The following is a 24107-nucleotide window of genomic DNA, read 5'->3' as shown; positions in this document are numbered from 1 at the left end:
GCCTAACAATACGTAGTCTCCTCCAGCTCAGCAACTAATCCCACCACCCACCTGCATGAGATCACATACCCCACCACTAATTATCACAACTAACTCTTTATCATGTTGTCCAACACAGACTGGAGTGAATGCTCAGAATGGTTATTTTAGCCACACAAAAATAATCTCAATAGCCAACCATGACCAATAATATGGGACTAATCGCTAAGCCCGGGTTCAGGCGCAATGCTGCCAGGTATAAAGCGCTTCAACACCTCATCGGGGGCAGTAAGCACTATAAAAATGCAATTACAATTAGTAATGGGAAAGCAATGGAATAGGGGATGGCCACAGAGGCTAAGTAGCACATTTGATAGATCTACCAGAAGAAAGAAAAGTTGCAAAACTGAGGTCTTAGTTTTCCATACTACAATCATAAACTCTAGACTCTCTGTCCGTGTGAAGACTCTTGGATAACTTTTTCCAAAGTGAACCATCTCTTTCCTAAAAATATAAATTAAAAATAATTGTATTTTTATACATCATTCGCACTACCAAACGGCAGCTTCGGCGTTCTCATAACAGCATGGTTACAGGGTGTACAGTGGAGACATGAATGAAAACATACTGTTGTGTTTTTAGTCCTTTGCAGTAGTTTCCAAGGTTGTCTCGAAGAAAAAGGTCAAAGGAAGATGCACACATTAAACGAGCAAGGATGTTTACTCAAAAACTATATTGGACCAACTGAAGCAATCGCTTGTTTTAGGGGTCTAGCCACAGTCATTTGGTTGGGAGGTATGGGATTACCAGTTAAGCAATGTAGTCAGGGTAAAAGTCGTGCAATGCGTTATGCACAAGGTGCAGTATTTTAAATTAAATTGTGTTGCTCCGTATTCACAGCAGGATAATGTTTGGTGATTGATTCAAGTGGCGTATGAATCGGGTTTTGCAGTTCTGGAATCGCCGGAGTCAGACTAACTTCTTGGATGGGAGATACATAAATACCAATTGTTGCAGTTAGTCTCAAAGGACCAAGGCAGCTCAATATACACAGATGTGGAACAACGCATTTTGTCCCACACTGTTGATCTGTTGAACAAACGAGTTCATGGGCTGCGCTTTTATTGGTCTAGAGCATGTGGAGGAGGGCGGTGAAGGAGGAGCATCTCAATGGGGCGTAAACTGCATTGAAAGCCTCTAAAACTCTTTAATCACGTGGATGGTGACAAAGAACACCTGGAGATAAAATTGTATGCCATAATGACCAGAAGAGGACTAGCAGGAGGAATACTATAAAGCACATTGAGCAAAATAAAGGCGGTATGAAAGTGCCACCTCTTCCTGGCACCTTATGTAGTCCATCTTACCAAGGTACCAAATCTAAAGTGTATTTCAATACAAATAATCTGTTGAATGCTTTACCACTTTGAGAATGTGCATGAAGCTTTGGGTTCAGTATCAGAATGGCTCTGATCAATGATGCTTGACAGGAGATACAGTCTGCAGGACAATCTCGTGTTGTCTCTCAGACGGGTGAAGCTAGTAACAACACGTATAGTCTAGCCAGTTTCGTTTCTGAACTGATGAAGTTTGATGATTACATTCTGCAGAAGATGAAACGCTTAGAGAGAAATTGTTGTAGCTTGTCCTGCTGATAAAACACTGGATTATGATGTGCAAAAAAACCTAATTATTTATGTCCCAAATGCCAAACCAGTAATTTGGGCTGCTGTGAATTGCAGGACTTTTGTATTTAGACCTCTGTGCAGTAGTTGATATGGAACAGTAAAAATGCAGGATATTAACTCTTTCAGATGAGAAATAAGTAGTATGAGAATTTGTCTTTACAGGAAGGCAATTCTGACATATAGATGACAGTACGCTAGAAACCGTACATTTTTGTGAGAATAGTGTCCAGGACGGCCTCCTCTTCCCTTAAGTAGTGGATCATTTGTACTGCTCTGTGCTGGGTTGGATGTTGACTTCAAGGTCTTCAAGTTCTTGCGAGTTTGCTTTGAGAACCCAAACGTTTAGATATAGATAGACAATGCAGTTGGTTCTCAGATAAAATTTGTACTGGTGGTGCTGAGTGTTCACAACAAAATTTAGCCCTTGAGTAGGGATGTGGAACTAAGCACCCTAAAAAGGACTAAAGGACCTTAAATCCTCCTTGATCATGCAGATCCTGAGCGTCTCTTTCATCTATTTGTTTATGTCTTGACATCCAAGTCTGGGTTTAATTACTCCTGAGCGCCAGAAAAATGCATTTCTCTCTTGACTAATGAAAACTCTTTCTATTGCCCTCATGGACGGAAGAGTGAAAGTCAAAGCATATTGCCCGTGATGGCGTCTAACAGGTATCTGTAAATGAACATTTTAAAGCTGGACGTGTGTGTCCTGCTACAAACAAAGACTGCCCCCTGAGCATTTGGATGATGAACATGAAATGTCTCGAAGCTTGATATTTATCAGCTCCTTCTCGATTGGAATACATGCTTATCTTCTCCTAGGAGAAATATAAAGAAGGTAAATGCATAATGAAAGACCGTGACTCAGGATGACCCTCAGGTGCGGCTTGTTTAAATGAACTAACAATACCACTAGCTCACAATTTGAGGTAAAATGAAATGAGCAACAAATGGGAAGGTCTAGAATTTCTCACTGCAACCTAAACTAATACTACACAATGGGAGATACGTAGGGCAGACCATTGGGCTTCAGGCTCTTTCCCAGAATATGTACAAATCTCTAACAAGCCCAGAAAAAAGCCAATAGGTTGCGCTTTTGGGACATGTTTAGAATGGATTTTTGCGATGCTGTGCAGCACGGCTAAAAAGAGAAAAAAAAAGGTGCTATGACGCGGCCATTGCAGCCGCATTATTTTGTAGGCACACGCATGCCTCACCTGGCATTCATAAACTTATAAAGTGATGCAGGGTGTGGGAAGCAAACAACACTGAAGATGGAACAGGACACGTAGGGGGGCGGGGGGATAGAGGGGAATGAGAAGAAAATGGTCGAGAGACCAACGTGGTGCGCAGAGTGGAGAGAATAACACGGGTAATAGAATGCAACATGGCGCTGGGGGTATGGGAAACACAGACGAAAGAGCAACGTAGGGAGACAGAAGCAGTCAAGGGAGACATCCCAATCTTGATTTGGAGGGGGAAAGTAGTGCACAAGGGAGACAGCTGGAAAACATGCACTTTTGTCGAGTGCTTAAGCAAAAAATAAAAATGAAAAAAATAAATTAGTTCCCTGAAAGTGAGAAGTGGAAGGACATAAGTAAAGAGGCTATGCGCCACGGAAATTAAAGACAAGATGGACAAAGAAAGTCACTGAGTAAGAAGCAACAAATGAGAGTGGAAAATAATGCTAACCTTGACAAGCAAAGGATGGGCTTTAAACCCGCTTTAAGTGGACAATAAGTCTTTCGTAAACAGATTGTGCTGTATACCAGGGCCGGCTTTAGGGTGGTGTGAGCGGTGCCACTGCACCGGGTGCTGACTGTGGGAGGGCAGCCCTGTGTTTGCAAGTATATTATAGTTTTTAAAGCCCCTACTGCAGCATTCCTTGCCTCCAGCAATTTTCAGGCACTAATAAAAATGTCAAGAATATTCTGGTAATTAATGTTCTGCCCGGAGAGAGTTCCGACTTTTCTCTGGAGGAAGTTGCAGTTGTTAATATGCCTGCTGCAAAGAAGGTGTGCCATGCAGATCAAGAAGTGCATATAAACACAAATAGGTCAGTGGGGGTTACTGCTTTTGTCATAGAGGTCCTTTTGTTACTTACAGTTTGTAAGAAAAAATCCTAATATGGATCAGTAAACTATCAAAGAACTGCATGTATACAGCAAGGTAGATTAGAGCATTATAATCTTTTTCCCAGTCTTTCATTATCCTAATGTTGCAAAAAGGGTTAATTTGGATATAAATCAATTCTTATTATTAAAAAGAAGCCCCAACAATGGTGTTACATTTTAAATTATGAGTTTGTGCTTCTCCAGAACACACGCTCTTAAACAATAGAGCCTCCCAGTATGAATGACATGTGACTCCCACTTCTTGTAGTGTCTGTTTTATGTAACATTTTTTATACACTGATTTACACACTTATGATTATTGTCTCTGTGTAATGTGTGCGCGAAGTGAAGCGTTCTGTCTGACAACCTACACTGGAATGAGTGGTGCTACAAAATGAATTAAATGCATCTGCACGATAGTGGTTATGGAGACTTGAGGGGCACTGTTAAAGGGTGGTGGTGGTGGGGGATCCGTGGCGGAGGAGGTCATTGGGGGGTTGCCAAAAAACACTGTCGCACAGGGTACCACCCTGCTCTATACTACTGTACATCTCCCATTAGCCCACTACTATGAGCCACCAAAATGTAATGAGCAGCAGAAAGAAATGAGAATATCAGATGAGAGGTGGAAACAGTCTGTTTTGTCAGCTAAACCAACTTTAAAAAGAACTAAAAGCCACAAGGTGGAAACCAAAAGTATAAGCAAACACGCACAACAGAGTAAGCCCTACATGCCACAAGTTGGTTAATAAAGGGAATTTGGAAGACACGGTGCAGAGTTTTATCATATACTGGAAAATGCAGGTCAGAGATTGAGAAAAATCCCATGATGATCGCCTTTGGAAATATGTGCAAGCTAAAAGCAAGCATCTAGAACAGAGGCCGTCTGGGTTTAATTATTAGTTATGGGTAAGTTCGCCTCCCAATGACATGGGTTTCCATGTTTAGAACGTTCATGGTTACAACTTTGTGAAAAATGCAGGGGTGCTTGCAAATTGCAAAACCTTTTATCCGGTTTATGCAACATTGTTCAGGACCTGGCAACGGGAAATCATTCAAAATAAACAAAAACATGTATCCCATGGCCTTCACTCTGGTGGTCTGCTTACACTTATGTCGAACTCTTGCATCAAATCGGCTGCACATGTGGTGTTTATATATGACTGGATACTAGTTTTTTTATGTTAAGTTGCAACCCTGAATTTTGATCAATATGTATAGATAACTGAGTCTTGGTGGCAAAGACCGTATTTTGGCTCTGTCATAGGAAGATTTGGAATTAGTAGAAGAAACCTATCCCATTGTTGTTGAAATGCTCAAGGGATTTCAATTTAAAACCAAACCATGTCAAAACCGATACTATGCTGCATCAGCACTGGACAAGTTACGTAGCAGAGCCTGTATGACCCCAAGGATCTTTTCACCATGTGTTATCCAACTAGGATTATTGTTGTGTTACGGAAAGTGCATCTCACCCACCTAATCATGTTGGTAGATGGATCCAAGATAAATCTAAATCGTTGGTACACAAAGGAATGCTCATTTAAAAAAAGTATTGGCAGGATCTCGTCCGCACTATACATACCATAATGCAGATGAGGATATGCAAGATTTGAGAAGCATTTGGAGTGCTTATAACAGCCCTATACCTGATTGTAAAAATATAAATATTTTTAGTTAAAAGAAAATGATGAAAGCCATTCAAACGACCAACCCATGAAGGTTTAAGATTTTAGTTAACAAGGATTCAAGAGCCATTTCCAAAGCATTCTGAATATGTTGTAACTGAAGAGTCCAGGTCCGAGTTAATTTTCATTCTCTACAGAAAGAAGAATGATACAGAATGTGCTGAAGAGGGGTTGGTGTACAGTATTAATGCAGATTTAAGGAAGGTGATTCAAGTAGAGGTAGCGACATCACAGCAAAATCTAATGACTCAAGGGCAAGTGGGTCAGAAAACATCCCTGCAACAATAGTCTGCATAAACCCACTGGGGTGGAGAAATGAACAAGTAACTTACCTTAGGTAACTCTCTTCCTGGTAGAGACTATCCAGCCACAGATTCCTCACCTTTTGAATAATCCCCAGATGCCAGACTGGATCCAGAAACTTTTCAGCAGTACCTCGGCGAACTTGAAGGTGATGCTCTGCAACTCCGCATAGACGCCATTCTGGAAATGGTGTGCAGTGACTATATAGGCACTACCCCTCTGCGCTGAGGTCTGTCGCTTTTGAGGCTGTCCACTAAGTCGTTTTGTTCAGTGCCAGGAACTATGATGGCAACGTGTGTTTTTTTAGACCAAAAAATATTTTGCTTTTTGTCAATGTTTGTTACAATAGTGAGGGCCCAGCAGCTCCCACAACAATGTTTTACAAAAGCCATGTCAAAACAAAGCACGCATTGGAAAAAAATAATAATCAAAAGACTGACCACCAATGTTGTTCCTATTGGCTTTCTTTTTACTTGAAACACTTGTCAGTAGAGCAGTCTGAGCTTACATTTATTTAGAGCGTTCACTCTAATAATAAAGGTTTTGCATTGATGAACCATAAATACAAGTTTGACAAAGATTAACATGGACAGAAGTACTACCTCAACTGTAGACAATTCCCTTCCCTGCTCCATAATGTGGTACTGTAAACTGGCAGCCAAAGGGTTTGCCCTGCAGAGGGTTGAGCCTACTTGTCCCAAGAACAACATAAACCAGAAAACTTGATGTTCTTGACCTGGACTTTGGCTATTCTAGGAATTTCACATCCCTGCTGTGCCACCTCCAGATGCAATTGCCTCTCATGATCCGCTTGGCAGCTACAGCTGAGTTGGTCTGCTGTGTCACTCAAAGAGCCTGCCAAGTGGTTCACCACCAGGAAGATTACTTGGCGGCCCAGCCATATGTAGAGACGCAGGGCCTCCCTGCATAATGTCCGTGACCCCACCCTGTTCCAGCCATGTCCAGAGGTGCATAGAGTCCTGGCACAGGTTCCACGACTCCACCCCTCCCCGTTTGTTGCAGTACACATGGTGGTGGTGTTTTTGTTGTTTCTGAGCACCTCTACAAGCCTCTCCTTAACTGACAGAAGGAAGGCTTTCAACGCCAAGTGGATAACCCTCACCTCCAGGAGTTTGATAAGAAGCCAGGGCTCCAAAGCCTCTGATGTCCACCTCTCTAAGATGGCCACCCGAATCCAGAAGCGATGCATCGGTCACCACTGTCAGCTCTGGGTGGGGAAGGGAGAGGACTCCAGTCACAGTTCGGCACCACCACAGCAGGTCTTTTTCAGTCTCCTCTAAAATCTAAACATGGTTGGGAGAGGTCCCTTTGCTGTTTGGCCACTGAGATGTCTGGTCCCACTGCAGAGCCCACTTATGACACCAGGCATGCTCAACCAGTAGGTGCAGGAGGCCATCAGTCTCAGTAGCAGCAAAGTCAACCTCACTGAATAGCCTGAATGTCCTAGACACTCTCTTCTCTCCTGGGAGAAAGGCAAAAAAAATAAACTGCGCCCAAAATGGTTGTAATAGAGGGAAACAGGGAGCATCTGAAAGAAGTCATATGTGACTTCAGCACGTTGACAGTGAATCCCAAAGATGACAGGAGGTTAGGCATATTTTGGAGGTGGTTGATGAATGCCTGCGGCAAGCCCATCTTCAACATAATTAACAAGGAAGCGGGGTGGACTGCTACCCCGAACTCCGAAAGGTTAGGTACTACCAACGCCATTAGTTTTGTGAATCCCTGAGGGGCACCGATGAGACCAAAAGTGAGCACAGCAAACCGAAAATATCCTTATCCAACCCCTAACTGCAGGTAGTGCCTATGGGCCGGCAGGACAAGTATATGGAAGTAAGTGTCCTGCAGGTGCAGCACCACCATCCAGCCTCTAGGATTAAGGGCAGACAAAACCTGGGCCAAGGCAAGCATCCTGAACTTCTCCTTTTGGAGAAAGGCATTGTGGGAGCACAGGGCTAGAACAGGATGAAGGTCTCCGGGAGTAACAGCTATGCCCTACTTTTGACACCGGCACCCTTTTTACATTCCCTTTGACCAAAAGGGCTTGCACTTCCTTCCGCAAAACGGACAGCTGGTCTTCAGTCAGTCACTGGGTAGATGGTGGAAGATAAGGAAAGGAAAGGCGTATCCCCTGCTAACGATTGGTAGGGCCCACCTGTCCTACAGGGTGGCTGTGCTACTGTAAGGTCATATTAAAGAGGTTTGGCAGCTGGGTCTGCAGGGAGAGGGAAGAAGAGTGGTCCTTTGTCTTTGGCCACGGGGCCTTGGGCACCACAGCCTTTACTGTGAAACTGCTGGGTTCCCTGGGGAGGCTGGACAGGCTGGCTGTTCGGGGCACCTCTACCAACGCTCTGAAAAGAGTGGTTGAACTGGTGGAGTTAGCAAGGTTGGGCAGGCAGGCTCAGAGATCAAGCAGTAGCCCTGGTCTCTTTAAAACTCTCTAGAGCAGAATCAGCCTTGTCTGCAAACAGGCAAATTTGGACAGAGGGTATGTCCATCATAGAGGACTGGACATCGCCAGAGAACCCAGTTGATCACAGCCCTTCGCTGGAGAACCCAGACAATCACAGCTATGTAAAGCGGCAAATGTCATACTGATGCAGATGGCCTGCCAGCTGGAATCGGTGGTGTCCAAGCCACAATGAATTGTGAACTTGGCCACATCATGATCGTCTTGGATCGCCTGAACAAGATCAGGTCGGAGATCTTCAGGCACACCAGGGAGAACTTGTGCCACTGAGTCGCAAAGGGTTTGAGAATATTTTCTGAAAAGGCTGCTGGCGCTAACCAATCAGAGTGCCAGACTGGTGGAGGAAAACACCTGTTTCCAAAACGCCTCCACTCGCTCAGATTCCCTGTCAATGGGAGGAATGGTAGGGAAAGTGTTGAGATTAGATCGGCTTGTAAAGAACTCTACCACTAGACGTTTGGGGGAAGGGTGCTGCCAGAGAAAAAGCAGGGCCACCTAAAGCAGGGTGATGACCCTTAGCTATTTGTCAATTGACAAGAGGGCCAGAAAAAGGCATATCCCACGTCCCCAATAATATCTGTCAATGCCTCAGTGAATGGAAGGGTTCAGAAAACATTTGCCCCGGTTGGAGGACTTCCCTTAAAACATTGGTCTTAGCCTCCAGGGTGGGCAGCTGCAGGTCACGAACTTCAGCCACCATACGTAGAACCAAAGAGTAAGAAGCGGATTCCTCTGTGATCAGTCCAGGGGTTGAGAGTAGGCCCGTTTCCAGGGAGGAATCAAGACCACTGCCCTTTAGGTCATGGTACCAATGATCATCCTCGTAGGGTCTGAGTGATTCAACACTCAGGTCTTGGTGTTTGCTGAAGTCTGTACCAGAAAAGGAATGCAATGTGAATGTTTTCCTTGTGGCATCAGTAAATAAGGCGGGGAAGTGGTGCTTTGGTTCGGGAGCTCCTCCTCCAGCATCGAGGGAGTCTGCATCAATGTCAAAGTCCCCAAGGCCGATGTAGCTTGTGGTGCCGGAAGCAGGGTTGGAAGTGAAATCTGAGGCAAGATGGGCTCAGAGGGTCCAAATGGAGTTGAGGGTGGACCCGGCAGCGGTACTCCCGATGGCGGGCCTCTCGGCTCCCTGGGCCTGAAAGAGCACCCGCGGAGTCACTAGGGAGCCTAGCAGCCACAGTATAGGTGCGTGTAACTCTTCACTCTGATGTGGCGTGGCTGCTGGCCCAGGGAACGCTGGGTGTGCGGGAACCAGCTAAGGGAGCAGCTCTGCAGGCGACGCGACTCTGGGAGCAACATCAGGAGCTGTGGCGCCGCCCCTCGCCTATTCAGGTGAATGCGAGGGGCGCAAGGGCGCGGAATCCCACTTCAATTTTTTTATGCTTTTTTTGCGACTTACCAGATTATTTGAACCATGAAAAATACCGGTCTCTCGAACAGCTGCGTCAGCTCCGGAACGGGACCAGGATGGAACTTATAATGCGGACCGCAATGAAGAGCAATCTCAAGTAGGGGTCTTTCTATGCTAAGCGATGTAAAGCTTTGCCTTACAGTCCCTGATGGCTTTCGGGTTTATCGACGCACAGTCGCTGTAGGCCTTAGAATCATGATTCAACCCCAGACACCGCAGGCATGCCTGGTGGGGATCTGTCAGACATTTGTCTGTGACAGTCCTTTCACGTTCCTGGCAAGGTGCGGTGCAATCATAAAACCTGTACACAAGAAGGGGAGGAGTGATGACCTCAATTATTCTAAATTATCTCATTATTAGTCACAATAGCAAACACGCAAGCAAAAATGGTATCAAAACACTAAAACTACTGGATAAGAGCCTCGTAGTTCCTTATTAACAAAGAGGGTTCAGAATCAATCACTCCACATCACTGCTTTGCCCTGTGGATAACCGCATAATGGTCTGTGGAGGTGGCTGAATTGTTGAACTTTTGCTTTGTGGACTTCGTCTGCATTTGACGTGCTTGCTCACAAGCATCCGTGGGCAAAACTAAAACGTTCCCCGGAGTCTACTTGCAATCTACCAGAAATGATACATTGGTAATTGGAGACAAGTGGAATGACACACCTCCAACAGTGGTGGAGGGTGGATTAAAACTGGGGTATGTCCTAGTGCCGGTATGCTTTGGCTTACTTTGCTGAACTGCCACAATGTTTATATGAAACGTCAGCATCTTCTAAAGTAGCTAACAGCACATAGCATGCCTTTTGCATGCCGACGATCTAGTCACCATGGAATACTGCCCAGCAGGCCTACAAAGGAAATGGAAAAACTCTAAAACAGTACTGGAATTAAAATAAATACGTAACAGCAAAAAAAAAAAAAAAAAAAGTGATTTTCGTTAAGAAAGCCCAAAATTATTCCTGGTGGCTGGCAAAATAAAAGCTCGAGCAAGTGACCATACACAACATTTGGGCCTCATACTTTCAGCGAACCCATTATGAGAAACCCATTTTACTGCTCTGGCCGGCAAGGATTCACCGAACTCCAAATCCTTCAGGCTTTCGTTAAGAAATATGGCGTTTACCTATTACCACCCCATTGGTTAGAGCCACAGATACATTATTTTGTAATCTCTTTATGGTGTTGAACTATTACCACTAGACAAAACCTCTCGTCTAAAAAAAAAAAAAATGTTGTTCAAAAAAGCTAGTTAAACTCTCCTTCAATTCCACAATTTAAACGTTGACACTAGAATTAAAGACACACAACATCTTGCGGTTCATTAACGCAAATATATCGTGTGAGATTTATAAACTCGCTTAAGGGACCAAAACTACTGAGAAACTATGCTGCGTATTTTTGCATGTATTGGAAAAATGATCTATTTTTTAGCGGTAAAGCTCACTACTCAAATAAATAAAAACTGTCACATGTTTTGTATGTTCCAAGTGAAGACTGCGCTTATTCTGAGACGGAGTACAAGCAGTTGTTGAAAATTGTAAAGAGGCGTAATGGACTGTTGGGTACAAGTTTTTCAGTAGGGAAAAATCCAAGTCACGGTGCACGTTTTTAGGTAAGTTGTGTACGAGGAAAATGATCCCGTTTGATTAGCTTCCCCTATCAGGATATGCATTTACAAATCTTTCATCTAGGAATAGGGATTAATCCTACTTGGAAGATTCACGGCTTAATGCAGACAACCTAAATGTGTGACAGAAGATTTGTTTGCAAGCTGTCTACAAAATTAGATGCACTTCATCTCCTAACAGTTTGCACCTTGTTTATTTCTCAGCACTAAGTTATTTTAAATCACATTTTTGAGAAATATAATTGTAGGACTAGAAATATGGCAAGCAGTTTATTAATGCAAATACGACAGATATGATAGACTTTCTATTTTTAAGATTAAACTGTAAAAATTGTACAGTTTGTTGGCTTTAGAAGGCGATAGCCTTGCTAAACAAATATTTGAAATAAATAAAAATGTCACTGGTGGTTTCATTGTCTCATCTGTGTTACCTTTAGGTTTTTGTGATGGTAGCTTGCACGTCAGAGCATGTGTGTATTCATTTATAGCACTTGAAAATGTTGATTTGTGTCTTTCTGCGTAGAGAGTGTGTGATGTTTCGAGGCTTTAGTCCAGTGGTTCCCAACCTTTTGACTTCTGCGGACCCCTACTTCATCCATACTGGAACCTGGGGACCCCCACTGAATCATTATTGGAATCCGGGGACCCTCCACTGAGTCATTACTGAAAGCTGGGGACCTAACCTGTTAGTATTATTTAATTTTCCAAACAGTCATGGACCACTTGAGGAGGCTTTGCTTACCCCTAAGGGTCCCCGGACCACATGTTGGGAACCACTGCCTTAGTCTGTGATGAAGACATAATGCTGTTCATCCCCTTGGTGCACTCGTTTGTTTTACTTTCTTGCCATGGTAACATTTTGGATCTACAGCTTTGATTTCTCACAAAGGAAATAAGTGTGCACAAATCAGCTTTCCTTAAGGTAAATCAAAATACTGGCTCTTTGTCAAGAACACCTACAAAACAATAATGTGCTGTTTATGCCTTTTGACTTTACCCCTTACACCACAAGCTTCATCTTCTGATGCTTTTTGTAACCCTTGTTTGAGTACAGCTTAATTATGCTAATGCAGTCTGTTCAGCCAAGGAGCCCTGCTCATACCTTCAACATTGTATAACCCACAGGGTTGCTTTGTTGTGGGATTTGCTTTCAAGGCCAGACTGAGGCAACACATAATCTCACCCAACTAATACTTAAGACTTAGAACATAAAGGCATACCTTTTGACTTTGCTAATCCTTGTTTTTGTGTTTCAGCGGGCATTGATCTTATTGTCTATTGCCTATTATTAAATAATGACTGGTGCTGATGAGGTGTTTCAGAATTAACATTTGGGGAAACTATAATTGTGAAGCGACATTATGTTTCGAAAGTGTTACGTCTACTAAAATCACAAAAAAGTTACAAAAGGGTAATATGTGAAAAGGAATACAGAAAATATTCTATAAAAAAAGAAAACGCCACAGCACTCTACGTCGGTCCATAGAAATAGTAGATTTTCAAAATGAGAATTTGTAACAGAGCGAGTTTGGTTCAAGTTCTTTATTGACAGGTGAAAAAAATTCCATTCTTTCAAAATTCACACATGAATATAACGACAGCCAATACGTGTTTCATCACGCATGTGACTTTCTCAAGGCTAAAAGGTGAAGGTAAAGCCAGTGCGTCTAACGCCGTAAGGAAGTTCAAAGAGGTCAGGGCAACTGTAGTGGTTAAATGGAGTTCAAAGGTACTTAAAGAAGATTCAGTCGCACTAGGATAGCCAAAAAAAAAAAAAGAGTAATAGGGCTACCAGGAGAATACTTGAGAGACCCGAATGAGTCACAGACATGTAGGAGGGTCCTGGCAAGCAATATTGATTATAACAAAGGACCTTGATAAGTACCAAACCTGAGCCAAAGCAACTTTTGAGTTGGTCACGGCGTCCCCGTTGTTCAGGAGACGCCGTGACCAACTACTCCCCTCCTCCCCAGCCAGGACATTTATCAAAATTAACATGACCCTCACAGATTTAAGGTGGACACTGAAAACCTTCTTTATTTAGAAAAAATGGCTTGGGACACTTACCCGCCAGGCCTCCTCTTCTGGTCATTAGGTTTATTTTCGTCTGTAGGAGCCAGTCTAAGGGCACTGAGCTGGGATGGCGGCACCTGTTGTTGCAGAAGAGGTTGTTGAGGCTGTGGCTGTATAGGCTGAACAACGTGGTGCTGGGAGATGGCAAGTACCGGTGACGGGTACTGATGCAGCAGCTTGGGGCTACTGACCGTTGGCATGCTGGTTTTCAGATCCGGAGGAGCAGGCCCACCAGGCCTTTGGATGACTGGCGCAATAGCCACTTCCTTGCAGATGCCAGAAGAGCTAACCACTGGTGGGTTCCGAGGGACAAGAGAAGCGGACAGCGTGGGATGGACAGCCTGCGGGGGCACACTGCTGACAACGGGAAGGGGAATCACCGTCATCGGGGTTAGCAAAGGTGGTGGTACAGGAGGTGGCGGGGCAGGTGCGAGGGGGGAAACAGGAATGTCTGGGTCTTCGTCTGGAACTTCAATTTTCACTACAACTTTCTTGTCTTCCACGTCTTCATCGTCTCTTTGGAGGAGGAGCTTCTCATTTTCCTCTGTAAAGAAATACAAACACAGGTCATCAAGATGACATGACCATGGAGATGCTCAACTTTTATCTCATTATTTTGCTAAATCAACATCCAATTTTTTGAAATTTAAAAGTTTGTTCATTCCAGTTTTGGCCAACACAGGGAACAGTTCCCTTACAGTCTATCCCACCCACTCCTTGTTAATGAGCTCGGTCCAAGCCCAAGATTCCCTGCGTTAATGGCAAATGATGAGATTACACATATACCATCTGATGTCCAGGGCTATCACAGTGACGACACAGATTCAAACTACTGGCCTCTTCTATGGCGCATGGCACGGCTGCACCAACTCTAGTAGCACATAACATCTGATGCTTTGAGTGATGGCTATGACCTGCCTCATGGCCTCAACTGGTTGACTGCACTGAGTCCAGTCCAAGGCCTACTCTGTGGTGCACTGACTACACATATCCCAGTTCATGGGTTAATTTCGAGTGCACTGGGCAACTCTATAATTTTCAGATCATGACATTCTCTTAGAGAGCTTACAGGTTACAGTGCAGGGTAGATGGCAGAGGGAGACTGAACAGTCCCCAGCATATGATGTACGTTGTGTGCAGAGTTGATAGCACGGTTCATGCCTAAACTCTGGTGGTTTAGCCAATGGTACAGATCTACTATACTCATTCTGTCAGGTACACAATCTGCACATATTCCAGACTTTGGCGTAAGCTCTGGTGCACTCAGTGAGTACACTAGATCATAGCATGCTGCAGAGGGCTATACCGGTTGTTAATGGCCCTGAATTCAAGTTAGAGTCCCAGGTAGCAGACTAGTGCCTACATTGAGGCAGAGGGCCTAACAACCAGTATATCACAAAGAAGGACTAAAAGAGGGACTCATTCAGTGAGGGTAGAATATTCTAACTTAAACACGGGGGAAACTGAAAAACAAACACTGAAATGTTGGAGCAGAAGGCCTAGAACAGCGATTACTGGCTCTGCGGTACTCCACTGTCTCCAACAGAGCTCTGAACATTCCGGCGTTCTAATACAGCTTATGGCTGAAAGTCACAGCTAGATGGTGACTGCACACAGGGCTGGCTTTAGGGTGGTGCGGCCGCACCAGGTGCTGACCTGGACTGGGGGGTGCTGACCTCAGGGAGGCACCATGTTTAGCAATGACTTACAAAACTTGCGATTTAAAAGCACCTGCTGAAAAGATCCTTATGTGTCCACCCTTCAGGAAACAATTAAAATGTTATGATACCTCTTGTGATTAATGTTCCTGCTAGGGAGAAAGATGGGAGTCTTGTCTAGCAGCAGCTTTGACTCGCCATAAAGTAGTGCAGAGGATTGTTGCGCCTGCTGCAAAGAACAGATTTGTATTTTATGTGGATAGCAGAGTGGATTAGTAAAGCCAGCCCTTAAATGCGCTTCAAAACAAATGAATGTATGTGAAAGGGGGGCTATGGAGAGATGAGAGGCACATTTGCCGGGTGGTATTGAGTGAATCCAAGGAGAATGGTCATGGGGTGGTGGGGGCACCAAAAAAAGACTATCGCATAGGGCACCACCAGTGCCAAAGCCTGCCCTGACTGCACACTTTAGCTTTTAGAGCACAGATGTAAAAAAAAGATAACTCCAAGATCTTGTAGATCGTCTTAAGCCATGAAACCTAAATGGCTGAGTATTAAATAACAAAGACCTGGTTAACTGCTGCAGAAAGAATGGTGTTGCAATAACTACTCAAGCAGTTCAGCTGGTGTATACCAATCATTCTGTCTGCTGCAGCTACCGGTGTCCATTCAGCATGCAGCCATATCCAACCGGGACTTGTCACAAATGCCTGTTATGTAGATATCTGTTCCCAGATAGGGTTACAAGTTATGGTTTTATTTTACTGATTATTTTGGGTTATAATGTTTTTTGTCAATTACTGATGTTTACGATAGGCTGAAGATGTTTCGTGTTTACTTAAACATAAGTTATATGTGTCTGTGACTACTGTTTTGAAGAGTAATGATGTTCATGAAATGCCTTTCAGGTAGCCATATAAATGTGAACAAATATCACTATTAATCTTTTTTAACAACTATACTGTAGATATTCTGTCAGCAAATTCACGATTGACCGTTGGCACACACACTCACACGTTTATTTCATGCTTTGTACTTTCATGTACACATCTCGGATAATTTCCCGTATTTCATCTCGCATTTTCACCCACTGTGACAATGTTAAAAATAAATAAAAAAAACCTTAAGGTTTAAGCAGCAAAAAAAAAAAAAGATTCATTTGGAACGCTAGGGGGCTGCGAAGGAGTGGCGAGCACCCCGAACAGCAAGCCTGAGCAAAGGTATGGCAGACTGGGACACATCTCTAGAGATCGGTAGAGAATATATTGTAGGATGTTACTAATTGCGTCTTGAAATGTAACAGATATTTCTCTTGTTAACTATTCTAATATTTGATTGTCTCCCGTTTTTAGGGTCAAGCGTGCAAATCGCTCTGTCCCTGGTGTAATCTCTCTATGGGCTTTTAACCACAACCATCAGTTTGGTTGGTTCATGGGCTTGTCTTTTAAAATTCCCTTGATTTCATTAGTGAAAGGCATGCACACGTCATGCCTTTTCCGGCGTTAAGCCCTCCTCGAGCACACCGGCCAACTAATGAAAACATACGAAGCTCGATGTTTTCCATATAGTTTCTGGACTACTTTTTATTTTGTATGCAGCGCGATCTCGCTGGGCAGTAGCCGAGCGCTTTGCATGACCCTGTTACATGGATGTTTGCACTTTTGCCAGTTAAATGGATAATTGCACTTTTGCTGACACGTTTCATTGCGAGCTAACTTGTTTCCTTCTGTGTGTCTGCTTCACGCTTATGGCAGCCGTTGGTTGTCTTATGTAAAACTGTTTTACTTTTCAGTTTATGTGGTAAGAAAAGTCCGGTTAGGAGTTTAAAACTCTAATAGCTCCAACTCGAGCAAACGCGAGACCCGTTGCATTGCAAATGCTTGTTGTTGGTTCGCTTCTGTGCTCCGCGCCGGGACACTCTAGTAGTAGCTGCGCGCTTACCATATGTCATTCATTCATTCAATGATACATTTAAGTGGGAACAAATGCACAAAGGCAGCTTCCACAAAACGGTTGTAAAATGTACAAAATGTAACTCTACAACTACTCCTAAAAATGGTGGGTGGAGATGTCGTGAATGAGCGAGAGCTGTGATGGCAGCAAGACTGATTATCACATGCATGATGTGCTTGTGTAAATAACTAAAATGTGCTTACTTGACACACTAATGGCAGATTATGTGCTGCACAAATACTAGTTAACAACAATAATTTGATGCATTGCTAAAGTGATACGAAACTCATTTTAAAAATGTGTTTTTGGCAGCATCACAGGCCTTACTGATACATAAAATAGATAATTATTTATACTCTCTGTAAGTACTTAGAAACGGTACGGTGGTATATTTCTCTCTTTCACTCAGTTGCGATTACAGCCATACAATTGTATAACGGATTCAGACACTGACTGTGAAAGCAAACATTTAAGTACCCCTAGAATCAGTTAAATCGAACAGTATTCACTCATTAGTCATGCAAATGTGGGCCATCTTTTGCAAAGCCTGTTCATCACCAGCCTACTTGAGATGAAGATCGCATTTTTGCATATGCTAATCTGTATCAGATCTCTGAATCATGACCCATAGGTGTACCCATTATGAATGACTGACTGCCAGAAGGAGTTGACAATTACTTCTCGAGAGTCCCAGTACTGTCAGAAAGCGGGCTCCACACGATTTACCAGGCTCAGGAAGGAGCTCTCAAGAGGTCTGGTCTTTTGGTTTCGCACCCTAGCCTTTGTCACTCACATAGTTAACCGTTTAATGTACATCCTAAGGTCTAGAACATACCAGGAAAGGTGTAAAAGGTGTCTATGCTGTAACCTAGTGCATATTAAAAGGGACGAAAAATAGAATATTTTGTACAGGGCCGCCATTGTCACTGTTTACCAAACATGTCACCCTAAGCAGGAGTAAGACTGATATGTGTAAATAAAGGAGTCCTGGCTATTTTTAAAAAAATGAAATGCAAGCAAAACAAGTTAAAATTGCACAGTCCGGTTTGTTTAATGAGGAAATGTTAGAAACAGCTTTCAAGCATAGCATAAAGCTGAATGAAATTGGAGATAATTTTTGTTTTCACTACAGGGTTAACATCGGCTCAAAAATGTAAACTATTTGCTTTTACTAGAAAGGGGGTGTGAAGCACCCGAAGGGAAGAAGGATTAGGACTATAGGCCAGCTTCGCGAAGTCAAGGGGTGCACTATGAGTAAGTAGCATTTCCAGATAAGACATTTGAAGGAGCGTTTTTTTTGTATTCCCTCCTAATGAACAGCTTAAAAGTTATGGTGAGTTTAAGTGTGGAAACCATCTATTATTCTCTGCTAGGTACACTGGTCATCATACCTCTCATTCGAGTCTCTAAGAAAAGCGAGTGATTTTGGAGGGTGAGTCTATTGAAATCCATGAAGGAGACCATTTTTTTTTTTTTTTGCACGAGTATTCAGAGCAGGTCATCCTACTGAAGTCTGTGGGAGGCATTTTTCTTGTTTGGAAGATGAAGTTAGGTCAAGGAGGGTGACACCCTGTGAATGACGTGAGTAAAGAGGTATGGGTCTTACTTAGTTTACAATAGCAATTGGAATTACACTGTTGGTATGCTGCTGGAGCAAACTAAATGGGAAAACAGGGAGTGGGGTTTCAAGTGGTCGAGGGCTACTTGATTTTAAAAAAAAGAGTAGGGGCATAGGGCATAGATAGGGAAAAGTGGCCGACAGTCATTAAACAGTGCTTTCTAGGTCTACATTGGATCGAATACGTTTGTTGCATTTAGGCAGATTTTGCTATCTGTTGACAAGACTAAAAAGGCCTTTCCATGGGATTTAAGTAGCTGCTGTATTTATGCCCTGCATCGGGTAGCATCCTGGGAAACCTAATAACCACTGACAGTTTCCTAAACTATATACCACTGGGAATCCAGGGTGGGGTGGTTTGTGTAGGTGCCATCACAGTTTCTTCAGTGGTGGCCGTCACAAATCTCAGGGGTTGGGGGGGGCGGAGGAAATAATTTAAAAAAAAAATAAAAAAAAAAATGTTGTGCTGCCGGCTGCCTTGCGCCTGTTGTCTCCGGGTCTTGATGGTGTTCCAGCAGTCCCTGGGACACAAGCACAGGCTCCTCAAGCAATTCTGGTGCTGCTCTCATGCTATACCAAGCATGAAAGCAGCACAGGATTGGTCTGAGCTGCTTAGTCTGCCGCTTAGACAGTGCATAGGAGTCTGTGCCAACCTGGCTGTACAACACAGCTGGGTTGAAGAAACTTAAGTGCACACGTCAGTTTGGCTGACATATGGCGGCCGGCCAAACTGACATGCTCACTTTTAAGTGCACCCCACTACCCCTCTTCTCTCTCGCAGCCCGGCCCTACCCTGCCCCTCCCTGCACAGGCTGGCTCAGCCAGCAGCTGAAAAATAAAACAATATGAAAATACCATTTTATTTTTCAGCTGCTGGCTCTTAGCCAGTGGGGGCGATGTTCCTCCGCCATTGCAGTTGCTTCCTTTCTTACCCAGAACTCAAACATTGACAAATAAAATTTTTTAAAAACTCACTTTTTGTCACAGAAAGTTCCAGGATTTGCAGGGAAGGGAAAAAGTACTTCCATGCAGCATCCCTGCACTTCTGATATAAAGTAGTACTCCACTATGTTGGGTTATTGACTAGTCAAGACAAATGTAAGTTTTTTGAAGGGCATTTTCATGACCCACCTGAAACAAGGCCATTGCGGTCATGGTTTTCGAAATTGGCGGCCATGTGATCATATAAGTAGGAGTTAGCTTGTTTTGTGCCAAAGAGCTTTTGCCCACTCCAGGTAGATTTTGTGTGGTCCCTAGACCTGTGTAGATAGCGTGTGGGATTCACCACAGAGCGGGACAAACAGAGAGGGGCCTAACTCCATGGGGCAACTTAGGGGCCTGGATCAGTTTTGAGACTGCTAGTAGCTTTTGCAGGTTTATTTGACTTATCGGACCCAAAATAAAAATCTATTTGGATTCAGAGAAGTCACGAAATACCACAATTTAAGAAAGTCAAAACTCTTAACAATTTAACCCAGAGCAAAGAAAATAATGGTCAGTTTTGACAAAAATATGTAAAGTGGGGGGGGGGGGGGGGTATGTAGTGTGGGGGGGGAGTATGCAAAGTGGGGGGGGGTATGTAGTGTGGGGGGGAGTATGCAAAGTGGGGGGGATATGTAAAGTGGGCTTTTGTTTCCACTTAAATGTATCATAGAATGAATGAATGAATGAATGAATGACATGGTATGCGCACAGCTACTGCTAGAGTGTCCCGGCGCAGAGCACAGAAGCTAACCAACAAAAACTGGAGATACCCCTAATCCCTAAACAAATGTGTTTTCAGTTGTTTTTTAAACTTAAGCTTCTCAGAAATATCTGTGAGAGGGAGATGAAGAGCGTTCCAATATTTGGCAGCTAAAACAAAGCAAGTGGGGAGGGGGGGGGGGGAAATATTCAAAAGGCATGCAGCCTTTTCTTTAATGGTAACCAGAGTAACTGGACCCGGTACCGAGAGATCGAAGCATGTAAAGGCAAGTTGAATAGTAATCGTATTACCAGGTTCTGGATTTTTTGCAGTCTTTGTATAAGGTAATCCGGAAGGCCTATGCAGAAAACATTGGCAAAGTCTAGTCTTGACAGAATTAAGGCTTGGACCACCATTTTCTGGGCCTCCAAATGGTAACAATTAAAGAAATGTCCTCAACATCTTCAGAATCTGTTAGAAATGGGGTTAATAGTTGGCAGTCGGTTTGCACCCTGTCCAAGTAGGGACCCTCACTCTAGTCAGGATAAGGGAGATACCCGCTCAAATAACCCCTGCGCACCCCCCTTGGTAGCTTGGCACAAGCAGTCCGGCTTATCTCAGAAGCAATGTGTAAAGCATTTGCACATAACACACAGTAATAAGTGAAAACTCTACAGACGGACACCACACTAGTTTTAGAAAAATAGCCAATATTTATCTATAGAAAACAAGACCAAATATGATAAAAATCCAACATACAATAGTAAAAACATGAATTCTGCAAGATTCAGAAAAATACAGTTCCTTGAAGTCGATAGCTCCACCTGGGGCTATCACTGCATCGTGATCAACAAAACCAACAGTTCAGACCGGCCGCAGCATTGCGGGCCAGCTACGGTGTCTGGAAGACCCACAAACAGTACCTTGGATTTGCTCCGGAGAGCGGCGTTGCTGACGTTGCGGTGTCGGTTCCTGAATCGGAGCAGGAGTCGTCAGGCCCTGGAGGTCACACGTGTTGCGGATCGAACTCCAGGCTGATGAAGTCGGGTGCGCCGGCGTGGATGGCGTTGGGGCTGCGGTGTGAAGCGGGACGATGTGACGCGCGGTGCCCACAGGTCACAGTGGAGGCAGCGGCTCGGTGACGGCATCCAGCAGTGTCGGTGAGACCAGGGCTGCGGTGTGAAGCAGGGTGGTGCGACGTGCGGTGTCCACAGATCACGGTGCAGGCAGCGTCGTCATTGCTGAAGCGCTGACGTCGGTAGGCCCAAGCCAGCGGTGCGGAGCGGGACGGGAAGTTGCTTCGTGACCCTCACGAGCGGTGTCCACAGGCCACGGTGCAGGCAGGATGCCTGGTGACGACACAGGAGTCAATGGTGCTGGCATCGGTGGACCGGGGCTGCGGTGCGGGACGGGACGGTGCTTCGTGTACCTTAAGAGCGGTGTTCACAGGCCACGGTGCAGGCAGCGGCACCGGTGTCAGCAGGAGCGTCGTCGTCGGGGATGCCCACGCTGCGGTGTGAGCAGGCGATGCCGGAGCACAGGGCCCACAGGTCGCGGTGCGAGCAGCAGCTCGGTGAAGTCGTCCAATGACTGCATCGGGGAGACCAGGGTCGCGGTGCGAAGCGGGGCAATGCGACTCCGTGTGGCATCGGCAGGTCATGGTGCAGGCCAGCAGCGTTGTGGTGGTTTCTTCTCTTGACCAGCACAAAACACACAGTTCCCAGTGCTGCAGGTCGAGGAAACTGAAGTCGTTGGTGTTCCTGAGACTTCCAACAGGAGGCAAGCTCTACTCCAAGCCCCTGGAGAATTTTCTCAAGCAGGGCACACAGCAAAGTTCACCCTTTGCACTCTTTTCAGGCAGAAGCAGCAACTGCAAGCCAGTTCAGCAAAACAGCACAGCAAAGGGGGAGTACTCCTCCTTCAGCTCCTCTCCATGCAGAGGTTCCTCTTGATTCCAGAAAGATTCTAAAAGTCTGGGGTTTTGGGTCTTCTCCTTATACCCAGTTCTGTCTTTGAAGTTGGCAAACTTCAAAGCAAAGTCCTAAGTGTTTTGCAAGATCCTTCCTTGGCCCGGCCAGGCCCAAGACGCACACCAGGGGGTCGGAGACTGCATTGCGTGAGGGCAGACACAGTCCTTTCAGGTGTGAACGACCAACTCCTCCCTCCTCTCTAGCTCAAATGGCTCATCAGGATATGCAGACTACAACCAGTCCCCTTTTGTGTCACTGTCTAGAGAGGTGCAAAACAGCTCAACTGTCAAACTGACCCAGACAGACAATCCACAAACAGGCAGAGTCACAGAATGGTATAAGCAAGAAACTGCCTACTTTCTAAAAGAGGCATTTTCAAACAGACAATTTAAAAAACAACTTTACTAAAAGATGTATTTTTAAATTGTGAGTTCAGAAACCCTAAACTCCACATTTTTATCTGCTTTCAAAGGGAATCTGCGCTTTAAGGATATTTAAAGGCAGCTCCCATGTTAACCTGAGAGGGATAGGCCTTACACAGTGAAAACCGAATTTGGCAGTATTTCACTGTTAGGACATATAAAACACACTAGTATATGTCCTACCTTAAACATACACTGCACCCTGCCGATGGGGCTACATCGGGCCTACCTTAGGGGTGTCTTACATGTAGTAAAAGGGAAGGTTTAGGCCTGGCAAGTGGGTACACTTGCCAAGTCGAATTGACAGTTTAAAACTGCGCACACAGACACTGCAGTGGCAGGTCTGAGCCATGTTTACAGGGATACTATTGTGGGTGGCATAACCAGTGCTGCAGGCCCACTAGTAGCATTTGATTTACAGGCCCATGGCACCTCTGGTGTACTTTACCAGGGACTTACCAGTAAATCAAACATGCCAATTATGGATAAACCAATCCCCAGTACAAATTACATGGGGGGCACTTGCACTTTAGCACTGATTAGCAGTGGTAAAGTGCACAGAGACAATAAACCAGCAAAAACAGAGTCCAAAACCAGGAGATCAGCAAGCAAAAAGACAAGGGAGACACGCCAAAAAGCTGCCAGGTCCAACAGAATCCATCACTTGGATTTAACCACAGCAGCAATTTGAGAATGAAATGACAGACGAGTGTCAATGAGAACCCCTAGATTCTTAGCCAACTCAGTGTGAGGAGGAGGTGTCGTACAGCAAGGTGGCCATGCTCCTAACCATCCGGGTCAGGGGTCAGCTCCAAAAAGCAGAATCTCTGTTTTTCCTGGGTTACATTGTAAGGAGTTATTCTTGTGCCAATCCACACCTGCTGACAAACAGGCTGCAACATTATTTTTAGCTTCCGACTTGTTGTAAGTCAGCAGTAATTGGGTGTCATCCCATAGGTGGCTACCTGGATGCCATAGGACGCCAATTGAGTCAAATAGATATAAAAGAAAGTAGGACTCAAGGCAGATCCCTGAGGCACTCCATACCTAATGAGTTTGGCTTCAGATAGGAAAGGCATGTTCCTTTTGTTCTAAGAAAGACCCTAACCAAGTCAAGGTCTTCCCCTCAACTCCGATATGGGCCAGACGATGTAACAAACTTTTGATTGAGATCATGTCAAAAGCCACTGAGAGATCAAGTAAAATTAGGGCAGCCTTCTTACCCACATTCAAAGCAAACATAATGGAGTCTGGATCCTCCGGTATTTATCGGTCATAGATTTACATGCTTGAATCTTCCCTGAAGCGACAGTCCCACAGTATCACTAGAAAAGAAGTAAATTATATATAACCATATGCTAAAATGTAGTGGATAGCCACTGCAAAAGCCTATCCATATCTTTTTGTAACGAAGAACCA

The 24107-nt window shown here is 44.4% G+C and overlaps 1 protein-coding gene across 2 annotated transcripts in view; it reads right to left on the bottom strand.

Annotated features, from left to right (window-relative positions):
• Positions 1 to 24107, bottom strand: part of MNT (MAX network transcriptional repressor) — a 145723-nt gene that overhangs the window by 88941 nt on the left and 32675 nt on the right. For both annotated transcript variants that reach the window (XM_069227023.1, XM_069227021.1), the window contains exon 2: positions 13378 to 13927. In XM_069227023.1, coding sequence (XP_069083124.1) covers positions 13378 to 13927 — 550 coding nt within the window. The remainder of the gene's footprint in view (positions 1 to 13377; positions 13928 to 24107) is intronic.

The sequence above is a fragment of the Pleurodeles waltl genome, chromosome 3_2, assembly GCF_031143425.1.
Source record: "Pleurodeles waltl isolate 20211129_DDA chromosome 3_2, aPleWal1.hap1.20221129, whole genome shotgun sequence".
In the NCBI taxonomy this organism is placed as follows: Eukaryota; Metazoa; Chordata; class Amphibia; order Caudata; family Salamandridae; genus Pleurodeles; species Pleurodeles waltl.
This window is presented reverse-complemented; position numbering and strand designations above follow the sequence as displayed.